The sequence below is a fragment of the Pempheris klunzingeri genome, chromosome 1 (genome assembly GCF_042242105.1).
Source record: "Pempheris klunzingeri isolate RE-2024b chromosome 1, fPemKlu1.hap1, whole genome shotgun sequence".
Lineage (NCBI taxonomy): Eukaryota > Metazoa > Chordata > Actinopteri > Acropomatiformes > Pempheridae > Pempheris > Pempheris klunzingeri.
In genome coordinates this window covers 2,271,662-2,290,817 of record NC_092012.1, presented here as the reverse complement: position 1 = coordinate 2,290,817, position 19,156 = coordinate 2,271,662, and the positions used below count along the sequence as shown (strand labels likewise).

General features: G+C 41.6%; 1 protein-coding gene across 3 annotated transcripts in view; it reads right to left on the bottom strand.

The window, feature by feature from the left end:
* LOC139199894 (multiple epidermal growth factor-like domains protein 11) overlaps positions 1–19,156 on the bottom strand; it is a 111,103-nt gene that overhangs the window by 41,009 nt on the left and 50,938 nt on the right. For all 3 annotated transcript variants that reach the window (XM_070829094.1, XM_070829101.1, XM_070829110.1), the window contains exons 5-9: positions 10,731–10,977; positions 8,276–8,396; positions 5,816–5,952; positions 2,239–2,451; positions 1,191–1,365 (exon numbers count right to left, since the gene is read on the bottom strand). In XM_070829094.1, the coding sequence (XP_070685195.1) occupies positions 1,191–1,365; positions 2,239–2,451; positions 5,816–5,952; positions 8,276–8,396; positions 10,731–10,977 (893 nt within the window). The remainder of the gene's footprint in view (positions 1–1,190; positions 1,366–2,238; positions 2,452–5,815; positions 5,953–8,275; positions 8,397–10,730; positions 10,978–19,156) is intronic.

Below are 19,156 nucleotides of genomic sequence, written 5' to 3'. Positions count from 1 at the left end.
TGACAAGTCAAAGCAGGAAAAGCAAAGTTAAATAATAAGATTAACGACGGCTCTTTTCCTTTAGGTGTCCCACTAAGACAGGAGCCCTGAAACCAGCTCACCATCAATATGTTGTTAATCCCTGCTGTGCTTTTCCTGCTTCAACAGGTCAAATTACCTGCTGTGAAAACAGTCGTATGTCTTCAGTCCGACGTCCTCTGCTTTGTCAGCTTAGAGAAAATAACTGTCGGTGTTAATTTTGTATGTTTAGTGAGGGGAAAGTCACACACAGTCACCAGGCAGAGAGTCTTTAGCAGGGGTTAAGCGTCACAAGCCGCTGGATCAGGATGAATCTCACAAGTTTTATGACTTTCATGGAAATGCAATACTACAGTGCTGGTAAGTTAGTGTAGTGATACTTTAACACACTCTCAGACAGTCAACAGACAGTCTAAAGCTCAGAGATATTCAGTTTACTGTAAGAAAAACAGAGACAAGCAGCAAATCCTCAGAACAGAGAGAAGAATTGGCCTTTTAGCTTCATACATGACTAAATTATCAAAATATCTGGTGATTAATTTACAGTCTCATATCAGTAAACAAAGATGGTTTATTCTGGATCGGAGCCTGTTAATGTTTATATTAGTTATCTTATTAACTTGCTTTAGTGCTTGTGCCTTAAACATTCCCTCTACTTGAAGCTGCCACTCTCTCTGTGTGGCTACGTGAGATCAGAGCAGGTGACCAGGTAGAAAACTGGGCGCAGGTTGTTTAATTGGTGGCTTCGCCCTGCTGTGCCTTTCATGTGCAGACTTCATATCGTTAAAAATACATTAAGAAAATGACATTAAAAGGAATATTTAAATCATGTGCTTTTGCGGGAGAGCAATTTCCAATTACTGTGGACAATCCAGCTGTTATTGAAACAAAGGACTGTGTGAAAACTTAATGTTCTCGATGTTATATCTCAAAAAGCCCGAGCAGTTTTCATGATTTAATTGCTCTGTTTACATTGTGTACAGAGAGGTTAAAGTTTTCAGAAGCAATCTCATAAAACACCTGCGACTCCGGGTGTTAATTTGAAGCGACTGCAGTGATTAGAACGACTCAGCAAATTGGAAACTCTTTTCTGCGGCAGATATGAATCAGCGCTGCTGCTGCTGATGTGGCTGCTGCTGCAGGACTCATCTCAGGTGTGTTTCTGTACTCACGATGTAACCTGGAGCGCACACACAGGCTCCAGTGACGCCGTCGCAGTCGGCTCCGTTGGCGCAGGCGCACGGCTCTCTGCAGCCCTCGCCGTAGTAACCAGCCGGACAGGTCTCGTTACAGTAAAGCCCCGCCCATCCTGCCGCACAGGTGCACTCTCCTGACAGAGGGTGACAGCTGGGGGAGCAACAGAGGGAGCGTTACATCATCAGCAGCTACATGGTGGTTAACACCTTCTCCATTTAAATTATATGCACATACAAGTATTTCTTTGTGTGTGTGTGTGAGTATAAGGAGGAAATCTTCTCTCTATGATGTCGCCAGGTGTATAAAAGACTAACAATAACATGAATTAATGCAGGTGTCATGATCTGCTCTTAGTCTCTAGTGAGGACTTTTGTTATTTGGGGTCAAGCTCAAGATTTCTTTGTCATTTTTGCCACATAAAGAAAAAAAAACATACACACATGCCACCTGTCAATAAACATGCTTCAGTGCAATAAATACGATAAAAACAATAAATAAGAGCAGAAACAAATAGTTTGAGAAATAAGAGGAATAAAGAATTAGTGAGAATAAAATGCAAATAAAAACAGTTCCATGTTCAGATCACTGTTTCCTGTTTTATTTTGTAGTAGTCTTTTGCTTATTCTAACCTGCATGTGCGGCTGAAAAAACTCTGCTGAGAGGACAAAATGTTTTATTTTTTTAAGTCAGCGTAGAAAAGAACTAAAGTTCTGTTTTCTGTGCGTCTATTGAAATCGGTGAACATCTCAGAAGGTTCGTGAATGGGTCCTTTTCTCTGAAGACGTTTTTGTGGTCACAGGAGGAAAAAACGGATTACTGGGACATCGTTAATGTTATTAGCAACACCTGCTTTTCCTACCAGGAGTCAAAATGTTGACTGAAGTCGTGCCAGAACTCACGAAATGTTTGACACCGACTTCAAAAGACATCAGTAACTCCAGCGTTTAAACTCAAACAGTAATTCAAAGACGACCTTCTCCTATTCATGCCGTGCTGTGCAGAACGACCGTCAGAGCTCAGCACCTGAGTGTGTTTGCCGTCTTGCAGGGGCAGTACTTGTCACAGATGAGTCCGTACAGGCCGGAGGGACAGAAGCGGTCCTGGCAGCTGGGGCCCTTGAAGCCCTCGTTGCACAGACAGGCCCCGTTGATGTGGTAGCACTTGGCCCCGTTCTGACAGTCACACTTGTGGGCACACTGCGGCCCGTACGTGCCCACCGGGCATTCGTCCTGGCACCTGGGATGGTATAAAAACAACGATGCACGACCGGAGAGAAGAGAATCAGACAATAACTCGTTTCTCAGACGTCCACATCTCATTAGCTTTCATTCAACTGTGGTTAGAGAGAGAAAGAAAGACAGAAAGACATGAAGGAGATGAGTTTCTACAGTTGTTTTTGTTGTTGATGCAAAGATTCACCTCCAGTATTGAATAAATGTTTTGTGAATTGCAGGTAGTTCCTATCCAAACTCTACTGAACATCTTAGAGTTGATATGAAGGTCTGCAGAGGCCCAAACTAACTTAGAAATACAAATACAAATTATAAATAGTTGAAAATGCTTGTTAACACACAGAATTTGGTTATTAACATGCTGTATTTTTACATAATATAGCATTTAGCATTTTATTTTATGGCATCTGTGAGAAAAAAGCTGTGTAAGTGTGGGATAATATCACTCAGGACAACTAATATTTTTAAACCTGGGTCCTATTTTTACTTTATTTAGGATTGAAATGACTGTTGGCCCTGTAGATCACCTCAACTGACAGCTGTAACATCATTGATCCTACACCCAATCAACACACGTCCACTAAAAGTGCTTCTTTTCTCCACTAAAGGCTCAGAGTGTTATTCTAAGTGTGTGACAGCATTATGGAAAGGATCCCTACAGAGAGAGACCTGGAAGATCCTTTTGGTTTAACCACAAACAGCCGTTATATCGCTCTCTGCACACACACCAGACTCCATTCACAAAAACAGGGATTTTACATGAGACTTGCTGTTCTTACTCTGTCTCCATCACTTACATTTTCTGTGTTATTATGTGACTTTGGTGTTTTAAAGGGTTAATTTGGATCCAACACAATCTTTGTGTAACACAAACAAACCATGTGATCCAGGCTGCAGTGGTTCAGCCACTGACGTGTTCTACAGGGTAAAATTGCTATTTTTGTCAAAGGAGTCTGGTGGGTCTGAGTAGCACAATATAACAGCTGTTTGTGGTTAAACCAAAAGGATCTTCCAGGTCTCTCTCTGCAGGGATCCTTTCCATAATGCTGTCAGACACTTAGAACAATCTGACCCTGTCAGCGGAAAAAACAAGCACTTTTAGTGGACCTACTTTAAATCGGGCAGAATTGCCCTGAAGGATCACATTGCAGCCATTACAGCCCATTCACCACCCACCATCCTCGGCTGCTGGCTGAGGTGATCTACTGGATCAATTCCAAGAATACCTGAGTTGCCCTTTTATGCACATTATTTACAATTCACTGAGTAACCATTGATTCTCTTATTACCACTTGAGAATAAAAAAAGAAAACTGATATTATTCCACCCTGGCAGAGAGCACTCCAGCTCCCTCACAGATGACATGTGCTCCGTCATCACAAACACTCACAGCATTATAAGGTCGACCCTCAGTGGTCTTTATAATGAGCGGCGCTGAACTCAACCGAACAGAAAACTAAAAAGCTCAAGTTAAAGCTCAAGTTAGGCCGACTGGTCTGCATCATTCTCAACACGTCCGCATTAAGAAATAGACAAATCACTCAATTAGGAAGGCTCAGTGAGGATTTCTGTTGTGCGTCACGTTTAAATCACGCCGACTTCCTCAGGACTCTTATCTCGGCTAATTCCATTAGCATGTGGACGGGGCGGAGGAGAACTCAATCTAGGAATTATTCCATGCAGGCTAATTCACCTGTCTGGGGCCTAAATGAATGGAGGTAATTTGGCTCAATTGGGAGTAACGATGGAGAGGAGAGAGAGAGAGAGAGAGTGGAAGGAGGAGGAAGACGGAGCTGACCAGAGGGAGGCCGGGGTCACACAGAGTGTCTTTTTCACCCAATAGGCACGAGTGGAAGATGATGGAGAAAATAAATGAGACAACAAATTCGGATGGTTGAAATCTCTCACTAATAAGGGTGTGGGCAGCAAAAGAGGGAAAAGTGCATAACAGCAATCCATGAGCATTAGAGTGTGGGAGGGAGGATCATTTACATCCAGCACTGACCATAAAGTCACACACACACACACACACACACTTGTCTTTCTGTAGATGTGAGGACAAGCGTTCCCTCGCCCCTTTCTCTCTAAACTAAACGCTTCACCCCAACCGTTCCCTGATTCTAACCTTAAATCAAAGCGTCTGCGTGATCGTGTCCACTTTAGTTAAAGCTTAAAGGAAATGCATCCAGGAAACCCATTTAAACAGGCCAGAAGAAGAATCTGTGATCGTGTTAGAAGCTCCAGCATCAACTCGATGACCAAAATCATTCTGGAGAAACGCTTCTGAAACGAAATCCTGGTGGTGATGTGAAGCCACGCTAACCCCAACCGTGGCCCTAACTGCAGATCCATGCCTGGGTCTGACCCCTGGAGCTAATCTGGACCACCAAAGGCTGCAGGTGGAACCTCCCAACATAACATACATGCAGCAGCCAGCAAACAAAACTGTTCCCCCTGTATGGCTGTCTGGCTCTCTGCACCCTAGTCCTGGTATTTGGTGGGGCCCCTGATGCAGATGTAATTGGGGACGGGACAAAGACTTGGCTAGGCTGGACTTTTTAAACCTTTCCTCTAACTTTAACCTTAAAAATTAAGTCTTAACCCTAAAGCGGCCCTTTGGAAATGTCCTCACAACGACGGTTAAACACCAAACTTTGCTCTCTCTAGACTCACCAGTGGATCACCAGCCAAGTAGTAATTAACTCATATGGCTCTGAAGAGGATCCATTAACATTAATAACATTAATAATAGACTGAATTTACATCCCACCTTTCAGAACGCAGGCACAAACTGCTTCAGAGTGGAAACAAACACATTTTAAAACCATAAAACAATAAAAATAAATGCATGTTAAAACCAGAGGCAGTAGTGGGCGCGCTCACACCGCATGTGTGGAAGATCCAGGTCATTTTATACCCAGGAAATCGACCGATTTCATACGAATGAAAGCCTCCAATGCAGTATTCCAGGTGTCAGAAGCTTCTGTGCAATGCATCATGGGAAGTGGAGGCACTGCTGTGAGCTTTCTCGGTCAACACAGCAGAGAGAGAGAGAGAGAGAGACATTTGTTCCTTCGACAGACTGCATCATTATCAACACTGACCGAGTTTCCCTCCAAGCGGTCAGGCCTGCTGCTACAAAATCTGCAATCTCTTTCAAATTCTGCATTTTCCACATTAATGTTTGATGTTTTTCCTCCTGAAATAGCCAAACAACATGTTAACACACAGACTGTGTGCCCATGTTTATCCTCCTCCCTCCCTCTCTCCCTCCCTCTCTGCTGAATTCTGCTAATATTTGCAGCCACGACGAGCTGATTTCCCAGAGGGGCCCAGTAAAGTTTGTGGTGACCTCTCTGTGGTCGTACCTCTCTCCGATGTAGCCGGCGGTGCACTGGCACTGGCCGCTGATGTGGTCGCACAGGCCTCCGTTACGGCACGTGCACTCCTGAGAGCAATTAATGCCGAATGATCCGAAAGGACAGGGCTGGGCGCAGACGGGGCCCTGAGGAGGGAGAGCACATCACACATCAGACATCAGACATGCTGGAGTGTTTAAGACGCTACATGACGGACGCCACGTGGTCGCTCAATCAATTATTAAATACGGCTTGTTTGTCCCAGCAGCATCTAGTTTCTCCTAAACACTGATGACCTTAATTTGACTTTATTTGGTGAATTTTTAAAGGAAAGAATAGAGAGAATAATCGTCCATATGAAGTTAAGAAAACTGGTTTTATAGTTCTTTTAAAGACACTGAGAGTTTATTCACAGTAAACTGTAACTAGAGATGTTTGAAATGTGTCAGTACTGAGACTGAAATAAACTAGAAACTAGAATAACGGATGGGATTTTCTAGAAAACTCTTATTAACAATAATATTAATATCTATAAGGGAGCGCTGTGGGACGACTCCTGCATGTTTACATCCAACATTAATACACTGATGATCAATAATGTGCTCAGTCGCCATCAAATAAATAGAATTTTAAACGTCCTTGTAGCTTAGTAGCCGTCACATTAGACTTTGATTTATTATTCATTTATCTCTATCTTATGTGTACATATATATATATATATATATATATATATATATATATATATATATATATATATATATATATATATATATATGTTTCTACTCTTATTGTTTCACTTTGTGTGTTTTTTTTATATTTATTTCTATTTTATATTGTTTCAGGCTGGAACAGGCACTAAGAGCATTTCACTGCACATTATATACTGTGAATAACAGATAAAGAATCTTAAATGTTGTACGTTAAAGACATTCATTATAAACCAGATCAGAAAAATCAAACCTTCGATCAAAGTGAACAGAGCTGTAAACCTGTAAAGTTTTAATTACCCACCCTGAACTAGTAGCTTTGACTTATAGTTTGTAAAATCTGCTATATTTTCTTTTAATCATGAAAATGTTGGGCGTCCTGCAGATAATAAAATCCATGTTTCCACCCCACCCTGTTGTTGTTTCTTTGTAATTACCGTATTCTGTGTATATAAGGTCTTTTCTGTATATATTATGTTTATTTAATCTTCTGTTTCTTTAACTGTGTGTCCTCTTGAGCTGCAGTAACAGCAAACTTTCCCCACTGAGGGATCAATAAAAAGTTTCATCTTTATCTTTTCTCTTTAAAAAAAAAAGTATTGGTCTCTTAATATTCAACCAGGTGGTTTTAGAAGGTTGGTTTTTGGTGCAGACAACCTGTGGTTTCTCACAAAAAACAAACCTGATAAGTTTCTACAGTTTACTGGAACATTTCTGTCTTTTTTTTCTTCTCTAACTATAAATACACTCACTAAAAGTCAGGGATGTTCAGCTCTCAGGTGAAGTTTCAGGATGAACCTAAAATGCATTCTAACCTTTCCAGGTGAACTTAATGTGACCTTCTCTAAACCTTTGAATGCACATGTCCAACTGTTCAGTGTCTCAGTACTTTCTGCACCAGCTGCTGTTCTCTAACAAGAAGCTTAACAGCAACATTCACAACAGGTTTGATCCATGAATCCACCAATACATTTCCTGCTTCAGGTAGAATTGGTATTTAAACAGTCCTCCTCATCCTGCTGTTCACATTCTGACATCATGAGACCAAGACGACACCTAACAGTTGATCAGCAGCACCTCAACACTGGAGGCTTCAAACAGGAAGTCCTCAGACGGAGGTGTTCACTGAGCTTAGAGGGTCACAGAGTGTCATCAGGAGGTTGGAACAGTGATACAGAGACTGGAAGAGTCACAGAAAGGAGAGGAGTGGACGTCCTTTGGCCACGTCCCAATTTATTGAGACACTGAACATGTTTTGTTGTGGTATACCTACCACTGTTGGTAGATTTTCTTTCAGTAAATTGTTTAAGATGAATAAAATCACCAGTGCATGCTTCTACTTAAATGTCCTACTTTCATGATATAATATCACTGTAGCATTCACTTTTTACATTTTCCATATATTTCACCTGAAAGTCGAATATCCCTAACTTTTAGTGAGTAGTGTATATTAATTGATATGCTTGATAGACTGTTGTTGCTGCTAAAGGAAAAGACAAAAAGACAGACGTTTCAAAAAGAGATAAATAGATTGTAAATGCATGATGTGAAAGAGGAAACTTTTGGAAACAACCTGCATCTCCTCACAGAAAGTGTGTTTTGGAGTAAATATTAGATTAAACTTGATGATATGAAACTATTTAAGGAGGCAAGAACCAAATTATTTTGACAGCCTCGGGCTAAAAACTCTCCCCCATTAGCTGAGCTCCGATGAACATGCCCGCCAGCTGTGGTTGTGTTGTGGGTGTGGAGCAGCTCGTACCACCCAGCCGGCCGGACAGGAGCACTCTCCGGTGACGTGATGGCACGTTCCTCCGTTCTGACAGGGACAGCGCTGTTCGCAGAGCGAGCCGTGTTTACCTGGAGGACAGGGCTCCTCACAGCTGCAGGGAAAAGAAGAAGAAGAAGAAGAAAGCAGCTGTTTATGCTGAAATGTGGACGTTCACTGACGACTCTTTAATGTTTAAAAGGATAACTTCAGATTCAGGTGTCTAAATGACTGAGTTTTGGTGCAGCTGATCGCCTCAACCAGCAGTCACCATACGGGCTGCAACAAGCTGACAACAGGACAGAAAAGATCCCTTTAAGGGACTTTAAGGGACTTTGGTGTTTTTAAAGGGGTCTGAACTAACCCTTTAAAAACACCAGTGTCACACAGTAACACCAGCTAACTGGTCCAGATCAAGGCAGCAGCTGACCAGCAGCTCCTGTGTCCTGTTCTCTAAAATCCCTGTTTTAGTGAATGTAGTCTGGTGTGTGTGCAGAGAGCGATATAACAGCTGTTTGTGGTTAAACCAAAAGGATCTTCCAGGTCTCTCTCTGTAGGGATCCTTTCCATGATGCTGTCACACACTTAGAATAACACTCTGAGCCTGTCAGTGGATCCAACAAGCACTTTTAGTGGACCTACTGTGATCAGGTGCAGTTGGCGTCTGTCGGCTGAGGAGATCTACTGGACCAATTCCAACACTTTTTGTACCCATCAGTCATTTAGACATTAAAACATGTCAAAAAAAAAAGGTTTAAAAATACCCAAATTAACCCTTTAACCTTGTTAAAAGTAGATCCTTGATAACTGTGACAACGGTGTTCTGGAGTGATTGTACAAAACATCATTGGTCACGATTGATTATGTAATCTTAACGTAATTAAAACAGCTTAACTTTAGCTTACTATTTACATTCAATTTGAACATTTGATAGGGTGTTACACGTTCAAGACTTTTAATGTGACTCTGTTTTCTGAGGTTTACCAGCGGCAAAGTTTCTTTCTTTGCTGCTACAGTTTGGTGTTCAGCAAGTTAAAATCCCTGTTTTTATGAATGTAGTCTGGTGTGTGTGCAGAGAGCGATATAACGGCTGTTTGTGGTTAAACCAAAAGGATCTTCCAGGTCTCTCTCTGTAGGGATCCTTTCCATGATGCTGTCACACACTTAGAATAACACTCTGAGCCTGTCAGTGGATCAAACAAGCTCTTTTAGTGGACCTACTGTGATCAGGAGCAGTTGGACAATATGACTTTCCAGTCCTCATGTGTCGATGTTATCTGAGCAAAAAATAATCCATGTTTCTTTTATTCTATATGAAACTCAAAAGCTGTCTGACATTTAATTTTCAGTCGTATCCTGCTGTACAGTGGACAATACCCAGATGTTAATTCAAATCTGAAAATTAAAATGCAATATAAGGAATGTGACCTTATTATCCATTTATGCAACTCTTGTTTGAGTCCCAATTAAAATTAAATTGCAATCTCCTCCTCCCACTATGTAATTTTATTGATTGCATGAGGAGCTTTGAGAGTAAAACACCTGTTGCAGCACACGTTCATCTTTGCTCCTCCGCTTTTTCCTCACTCTTTGCTATTTTTACTTTATGTTATTGTTTATTTCAGTCTGATTTCGTTTTCTTGAGCACTTAAGCGTCTTGGACGAACGGTGCTATACACATTAGGGTTTATTATAATCAGAATTTATTGTTATTTTGACTTGTGTCTTTATGTGCTGCTCTGAAAAAGTGGAACACAGTAGAAAGACTGTAGAGTGAGAAAGTCATTTAAATTGATTTAGTACTTTTTCCCCCCTGTTTTTGTAATAATTGGCACATTATTGGGTTTCAGTTAAGAGTTTAAGTCTGTTTAAAAAGTACATTTCTTTCATAAATTACTTACATTAAAAAAAAAAAGTCTTCCTTGAGGTTCATGTAATAAAAGCTAATGTAGAATTTATGTCCTAAATGTCGGTGCGAATAGGTCGACCTTAATAATGTATAACGTGGATGAATTATTACATTAAGCAGCAGGGACGTATATTCTAACGTGAAAGTTCAACTTCAGTATTTTAACTTTAGAGACTGTTTCATCTCTCAATCACAAGGCAAATAACACAAAAAGCCCTTCAACTCTCCTATGAAGGGTTAGAAGACGCTCACAGGCAGATATGAACACCTGCAACGGTTATTGATTAGTCAATTACAAAAAAACTAATTGGTTTAAGTCATTTTTAAGCAAAAATATTTTAAAAAATGGTGGTTCAAGGTTCTCAGATGTGAAAATTTGCTGATTTTCTTGGTTTTGTGTCACAATAAACTGAATTTTTTGTACAAAACAAGATGTTTGAAGCGATAATCTTTGGCTCTTTTCACCGTTTTATACACAAAATGATTAATCAACTAAAAAATAATCAGCAGATTGATCAGTAATAAGAATAATCCACTCACAAGGCTCCAGTGTATCCGGGCGCACAGAGGCACTCGCCGGTCTGATGCTGGCAGGTGGCGCCGTTGAGGCACTGGCACTCCAGCTGGCAGTCCTTGCCGTAGAAGCTGGGGTCGCAGGGCTCCTCGCAGCGCCAGCCCTGGTAGCCGTCGGTGCAGACACAGGCTCCGGTGATCGGGTTACATTTGGCCCCGTTCTGGCACTGACAGCGGTTGCTGCAGTGGGGCCCCCAGAAGTCGCTCTCGCAGCCTGGACAGAGGGGGGAGAGGAGAGGGGGAGTCAAGAGGAGGATTCATGGACATCTGAAAATGAAGTAACCCACATGAGAGTGTTCACGGATCAGAGGGAGGGGAGGAGGAAGGTGAAGGCGAGGGGAGGTCAGGTGAGGAGAAGTGAAGGGCCACGTTCACCAAACCTTTCAGACCTTAACGCTCCTCTCGGGAGGAGCCGTGAGAAATTAGACGCATGTATTATTTCACTTAAAGCATAAAAACAAGCTTAGCTAAAGGAAATAAACTGCAGACAAACAGATGACACAACAGTTCAGACCCCAGCAGAGTATCATGAACACTAGAAGAAATAAACACACCGTTAAACCTTCAACACTCCCCTGACAGGAGCAGGTGTGAAACCTCTGAATACCATCGGCCCAAAATGTCAGCGGGATACGACAGGCGGGAAACTTCTGATCTGCAGCTCCCGTAAAGCAGGAAACGGTAAACGCTGATGTTTGCTAGCCCAGCTGGTCTGTAATCTCTGTAGACCAGGAGATACCTAAGTGTATATAGTGATTCTGAAACTATAAACTCACAGAGTTCAGGAGGAGTTTTGTTACGTTTCCGCTAATCTGAGGCTTCGGAGGAGAGTAAACCTCAGTCTGCACCAAAGATCCTGTCACTGATGCTGGAAAATGTATTAAACCACAATTTACTCTTCAGAACCTCTCGACCACTCTCTGAGAGAAGCCATAACTCTGTTTGTGTCACGTGTGTATTTGAGCCCTGAGCATATATTATATGTTTTCCAACAATTACCAAGAATCAGTTGATGGTTTCCTCTTTTATCTTCCTCCAACAGACGTGTAAACGATCCCAAAATGTGAGAAAAGTTGTTTTTAACCTCTAAAGACCTGGCTACACATGTGTGGACATCACATGTTGGGTTATATCACCATAGTAGTTCATTCTGCTTAGCTGGGGCCGTATGGACATGTATGTGGGAACAATTGTTGATATTTCATATTGTTTTTTGCACCGTGATTTTCAAAACATGTTCAAAATATGTTTTGTATGTGTTATAAATACATGCAAAAGCAGTCAGGAAAAAAAACTGCTATGTTCAGGGTGGAAATAAAGAGTTTTGCACAAAGGTGACTTTATTGTGTTTTCTGGACATTAAGACCGATTGTCCACATATGTGGACATAATGTTTCTCTAAAACTACACCATGTAAAAAGATGATGCTTAGGTTTTATACTTATCAGGGTCCAATAAGCCCAAATAGCAAGGAGAAATAAAAAATGCATAGCTCGGGTCTTAAGAGGTTAAGAAAATAAAATCTAGTTCAACCACATTCCTCCCACGTTGGGCTGTTTAAGACTTCTAAGGTCCTCTTCATCTTCAGTTGCACCGTTGACCTCCGTCCCATTTACGTTTCACATCTGTTTGTATCTGCTACTCGAATTATTCTCCTCAAATATACTTTATTCTCCAACCGTCTCAATTCAGTACGGTTCAAAACTGTTTAGTGCTTCTTTCACTTCATCTCTTTGCTTCAAATAATGTTTCATCTGAAAAATATCAAAAAAAGAGATGATTTTTGGTTTCCAGGATGACCTTTTTTAAAATTAATTTATATTATTTATAAGTATAAGAGTCACCGTGAAGCTAAAACAGAAAAACAGAACAAGAGTTACACCAAAATAAAAACCATATTGAAACATCAAAGTTAAAGAGATGTTTTAATATAGTGAATAAAAACAGACACAAGTGATTTTTCTGCCCATTTAGGCAGAAAACAGTCACAAACAGGAGCTATTTTTCCCCCATAATAAAGATTTACATGCATTACACTCTTTCTTATGTCCCTAAACCTTTAATGTGTAATTTACATTCATTCTTTTAAGCTTCTGCCACAAATGTTCCTTCCTAAAGAGAGAACAGACACTTACAGTGGGACCTTGATCATTTCTACACCAGATTATTAAGAAAACCAAGCCCGTGTTCCCAGTTTCCCAGCGGTCCGCTCTGTTATTACATTTCCAACATGACTTGGAGGCCGAATGAGACAAGACAAATGTTTTTTTTAGTAATTACACCTTAAAGAGGCTCAAGGTTGTAACACAACAAAGAGGAGAATCCTTCAGATCAGTGACTGTGAACACTGAAGACTCAATAAACATCTGTCAACCTCTGTTTTTTTATTCTCTGCATGCAAACAAGTGCAACACTACGAACCCCTTCCAGGCGACACTGGGAGGAAGTATCCCCATATTTACTCGATTATGATGATGCCCCCCCCACTCTGCCACTGCAGGCGCTCCACCTTTGACCTACAAACTAGTTTACCAGAAGCGAGGCCTTAAGGCGGGACGGATGCTCTGGAGGGTATCAACGCTCCGCATTTATCCTCTTAACGTGCCATAACAGCAGCTCAGAGCAAAACGCCACAACAACGCCAGCCTGCGGCGGCGACACGCGGCGTGATGGATGCAGGAGCTTCCCATCAGGCTGAAACAGCAGAAAACTCAACATTTAGCATTTTAATTCTCCCTCAGCCGCTGCAGCCACGTTATTCTGCTGAATAAACTGGAACGACCACGGGACAATAGATTATGGGCCGCCATTTGTCCTCTGTTCTAATGGACCCTTATTTATAACAATGAAATCTACATATTACTGGAAATAGTTATTTTCAGCCTTTTTAGTTGAGACACCGAAGGCAAAAACATTTTTCATGCATTAATCTTCAGATTTTGAGCCGTTCTCCAGAGTAATGGACAGAAAAAAGTCTTTATTTTACTACACTTTGTCTGTTTGTGTGTGTAAATCCAGATCTTCATGAACACAAACTCTCCAGTTTTATTCCTCTCTATATTCTGAGGTGCACATCATTCAGAAATTCTCTTTATTTTACTTTTTATTCTGCAAAAACATGGTGTTTTCTGATGTACTGAGCGATAAAACAGAGATAAAAAACCTTTAACGTGTCAACAAAATGACACATTTGACGTCTGGCTGCATGTTTATCTGGAGCTGGAGTCCATATTTGATTAGATAATTCCTCGTGTGCATCTTTAAAAATAAGATTTTATAAATCAGGTAAGTTTCATGCTGATTTTTTTTCTTTATCCTGTTCACCTGCAGCGTCTCTTCTTTAGTTTCTTCTAACCCTTTTTTTTTATCGTGCTCGCTTCCTTTCACACACCCTGATGAGTGGATTCAACAGATTCTCGGGATCTGTGTTCAGAAAATACATCACAGGCCTGTAAGTGGATGAATCGCTGGTATAAATCAGAGCGCAAAGACATTAGATGAAAACAAGTACAAAAGAAGGAACATTTTATTGTATATTACATCATCTGAGATAACATAAATCAAAGCACCATTATCTTTTTGATATATGCTCGCCGAGGTGAACCGCGCCCCCCCAGAAGGGAAGTAAAGTACCGGGAGTCTGAGTGCCAAGAGCTCTGAATGAATGGCTGCGAGCTGAAAGGAAAAAATAAAAAAAGAAAAAGGCTGGCGATGGCGGCGAGGCGAGCTGGAGGAGGGCTGGCCAAGACTCGGGGAAGCTTTCCTCCCCAAACGTGGGTGGTGCTTTCACAGATATTACAGTGTTAAATGTTTCATCAGGACCGTGTGGCGGTGGACAGAGCGATGAGCAGACAAAGCATAAATCAGACTCACGCTCCCTCCCTCTCAATCTTCCTCTAATTCCCTTTCTTCCTTTCCTTCTGTTTTCTAACCATCCCTTAGTTTCTCCTGCCCTCTCTCTCTCTCTCTCTCCTGAAGAGGGGAGTTCTCTTTATTTCTCTTAACTAGTGAGCCAGCATAGTCAAATCCTTTATCCTCTCACAGCCTCAATTATTCAGCAGCAAAGAGTCCAAATCAAGTGACTAATGACTTTGATCAAGAGTAGCTCGCTGGCACTAAGCAGAACTTTCTGCACTAAATTAAGAGCTGCATAATATACTTTGGCAGGGGCGAACTCTTTAAGGAATATTTCTAGGTTTGTCTATACCAATAATAAAATGTGAGCTTGCTCAGGAGGTTTCTCTTCCTCACGTCTAAAAGAGAAACACACCTTGATTACTGGTCCTGGTCCTGGTCCTGGTCCTGGTCCTGTTTCTGGTTCTGTGGCGCCGCTCAGAGACACATTAAAGGTGCAGTTCAGGAAGGACGGCTCATGATTCTCAAACACTTCAGCGGCCGTTTGATTAAAAAAAGAAATCAAATAGTTTGTGTGATAAACATCTGGTTTAAAAAATAGATCCTCCTTTGTTTTGGTTGATGCCTGATGGGACACCGGCAGGAGAAGCTTAATGCAGGGATGATGAGATCCTGGTCTGTGTAGAGACGTGGATCAGGTCTCTGTACAGACGTGGATCAGGTCTCTGTACAGACGTGGATCAGGTCTGTATAAAGACGTGGATCGGGTCTGTATAAAGATGTAAAGACGTGGATCAGGTCTCTGTACGGACGCGGATCAGGTCTCTGTACGGACGCGGATCAGGTCTCTGTACGGACGCGGATCAGGTCTCTGTACAGACGTGGATCAGGTCTCTGTACGGACGCGGATCAGGTCTCTGTACAGACGTGGATCAGGTCGTGGATCAGGTCTCTGTACAGACGTGGATCAGGTCTCTGTACAGTCGTGGATCAGGTCTCTGTACAGACGTGGATCAGGTTGTGGATCAGGTCTCTGTACAGACGTGGATCAGGTCTCTGTACAGACGTGGATCAGGTCTCTGTAAAGACGTGGATCAGGTCGTGGATCAGGTCTCTGTACAGACGTGGATCAGGTCTCTGTATAGACGTGGATCAGGTTGTGGATCAGGTCTCTGTACAGACGTGGATCAGGTCTCTGTACAGACGTGGATCAGTGAGCTTTATGAGGTGTTTGTAGGTTTAACGTTCTTTCTATGTGTTTCCAGTGCTCATGCTAAGCTAAGCTAAGCTAAGCTAAGCTAAGCTAAGCTAATCCTGTCCTGGCTCCAGCTCCTCACTCTCTCAGCTTTAAATCCCAGACTCACCTTTAAGTAGCAATGAACTTTATATATTTACAGTTTCAGATCTTCTTTCATTCTTTTCCTCCTCTTTCATGAGTTCCTTCTGTTAAATCGAATCACAGCCGGAGCTTCGGCACAGACACAAAACAGACCAGCATGCACTGCAGCCCTGAAGACATTTTGAACCAGTCTCCTTATTTTATTTTATTATTTCATTTGTGACACAATGTTTGCTCCGAGAGGCGGAGGGCGACCGCGGCCGAGCTCAGTGGGAGGACAAAGAAACGCAGCCGGAGCCGTTTGTTAATCTTCAGGGTAAAAACCTTGAACCTCTCTGTGTTAACTGGAGCATTTTACATGTTTGAAGTGAAGTCATTTCTTTTTTCTACTACGGGCAGGAATCAAGTTTCACATCTATTTTTTTATTTAATAATAATTAATTTGTGTTCATACTTGAACAGGGGAAATTAATCGACTAAAATTATTAGCTGAACAACAGAACTGCTGATATAGAATAGCCACTAGAAGCTTTCACACATAAAGTCCATCTCTTCACACAGAGAACATACTGAAATATTGATGTCTATACTTTCTTTTTTAATGCAGCAGCTAGTTGCAGAGATCCATAGACAGCCCTCCTACGCAGAATCACCAGGACCGCCATTGTTACGAGGTCCCTTTATTTCTTTTTTAGGTAGAACGGATGAAGCTGCACTGAACTGACCGACATTTCGCACAAGAGAAGAGGCTTTTTCAGGGGAGACAACTCAGAGAAAGGTGATTACAAACTTTCTGGGGGGAAAAAAAGGAAGCGATCAAGATGTATAATCGACTCCAGACAAAAAACAAACACCATGACGCCAAAAAAAACCCCAATGGGAACGTCCAGTATTGTTCCGTCCCGCAGATTTGGTTGATTTGGTCAATAAATTGATTTTCGAGCTCCTAACATGAGCATCCTTTTGGGTTTCTTCCACATAAATTCCATTATTTTGCATGTTTAAGGAGCAGAATTGCAGGTAAAGAGGCTAAAAGGCAACACTGGGTTGCTGGAGATGCTGGAAGCTCACACATACGGACTCACTTGTTTCACGCCATATGTCAAGATTACCAGAGGAATACTAAGCAGTACTTGTTATGGGCAAAGAGCAAAAGTCACTTTTGTTTCAATTTAAATATTCTAACAAAATATTTTGTGTCACTTCTTGGGTAAACAGCTAAATACTGAATCATCCCACTTCACATGGAGCTCAATTCACCCACAGATTGTTGTGAGAATGAATCGGTTTAAATTCTGTTCTTTTCTAGATGCAGGCTCTAACATAAGGTAAAGGATAACTCTGGTATCTTTAAACCTGGGCCATATATGTTTACATGTTTACAGACTGATTCATAGGTACAAAAACCTTCGGAAGGGGTCGAGCAGATCGCCTCAGCTGGCACCAGATCACAGTAGGTCCACTAAAAGAGCTTGTTTGATCCACTGACAGGCTCAGAGTGTTATTCTAAGTGTGTGACAGCATCATGGAAAGGATCCCTACAGAGAGAGACCTGGAAGATCCTTTTGGTTTAACCACAAACAGCACACACACCAGACTCCATTCATTAAAACACTAATTTTAGCTCACAGAACAGCTCGCAGAGTTGCTGGTCTACTCATGCCGTGATCAGATATTGTGTTACTGTGTGACTTTGGTGTTTTGAAGAGTTACTTTGGATCCAAACTAATGCATTAAAACACCAAAAATCACAGTAAGTAGAACAGCAGCTCCCATGAAGAGCTGTGTGAACCTGACGAAGCTGAAAATCAAGTAAATAAAAAAATATTCCGGTTGAAAACAGACAGAAGTGACTAATTAAGCTTTTTAGTGGTTAGTGGTGATGAATCGACTCGGACTGTGACGACCATAAAGTATCTCTCCACCAGTATTTCTCCACAGTTTAGTTGAAACCAAAGATTTGAACATGTGGTGAGACTGACTTTGACATTTAGCCACAGTTTTGCAAAAAAAAAAAAGCATAGCTAAATGTCAAATCACTTTATGGCCGGGTGGGAGGAAAATAAGAGGAGGAAAAAGTCAGAGAAGCCTAATTTCTACGTAGTTTCAAGGTCACACACAATGTTTCAGAAGAAGTGCGTCATCCTAACGAGGACAAGTGTCAGTGATGAGAAGCTCTCTGAACAGCCTTCATATGTTTACATGCACACAAAGAAACAGGTCCAGCAGTTCTAACATGCACTGTAGTGACCACAGCTCTTCTTCACCTGCTGCTAAAACCACGACCAACTCATTTTAAGGGCGATTTAGTGACACAGGAAGCAGCTTTCTGATAGTTTTATGTCTTTGTGCTCAGTAGTTTCTCCTTGCACACCAAATGTGTCTGGACTTAATGTAACCAAAGGGCCTCTGCAGTGTGTTGGTTAATTAGCAAAGACGCCGTGACACTGAGATCTCTTTCTGGAACTTTGTTTACCCTGATAAACAAACAGGAAAACAGAACCTCCATGTTATTTGTGCCGCCTGCTCCAGATCCTGCACAAACAAAGTAAATATACGAAACAGACGTTAGCTTAGGATGCCTCAACGTTAAGCTAGCAGTGATCACTCCTCAAACAACTGGGGGTTTTTGTTTTTGTTTTTATGTGCCAGTTCACTGAAATCAGCACATTAAAGAAGGCCGTGAAAGACATGATGTCACTGTTGGAAGGAAAACTGTAAACATAAACATCAAGAACTTAAAGGAAGGATTACGACACCCATCGCTCTCACAAAGGAGGAGGAAGATAGAGTCAGAACCATAGAAGAAGAAATGAAAAAGTAATCTGCAAACAGTTTGTGTGAACGTATGACTGTCAAAAGTTAAAGAGTGGAAACTTTGTGAAAAGTGAAACCATCTCTTTCCATCCCAGCAGTAGCTTCACTGTGCTTAAGGTCCCGTCCACACAGGAGTTCATCACTTGGCTGCTGTAGCTGAAATCTCAGCAGCTCAGCACTCCACGTATCTCAACCTGCACAATATCGTTTGTTTATAACTTTATTAACACTGTAATCTGTCCAGTACACACTGTACACACTAGAGTTATAGGATTTATACACACATCTTTCTGCAGAACATGACACTTGTGTGTGTGTGTGTGTGTGTGTGAATGTTGGATGTGTGGTTCTCCTTCAGGCAGTGCACCTGAGTTTCTTCGTT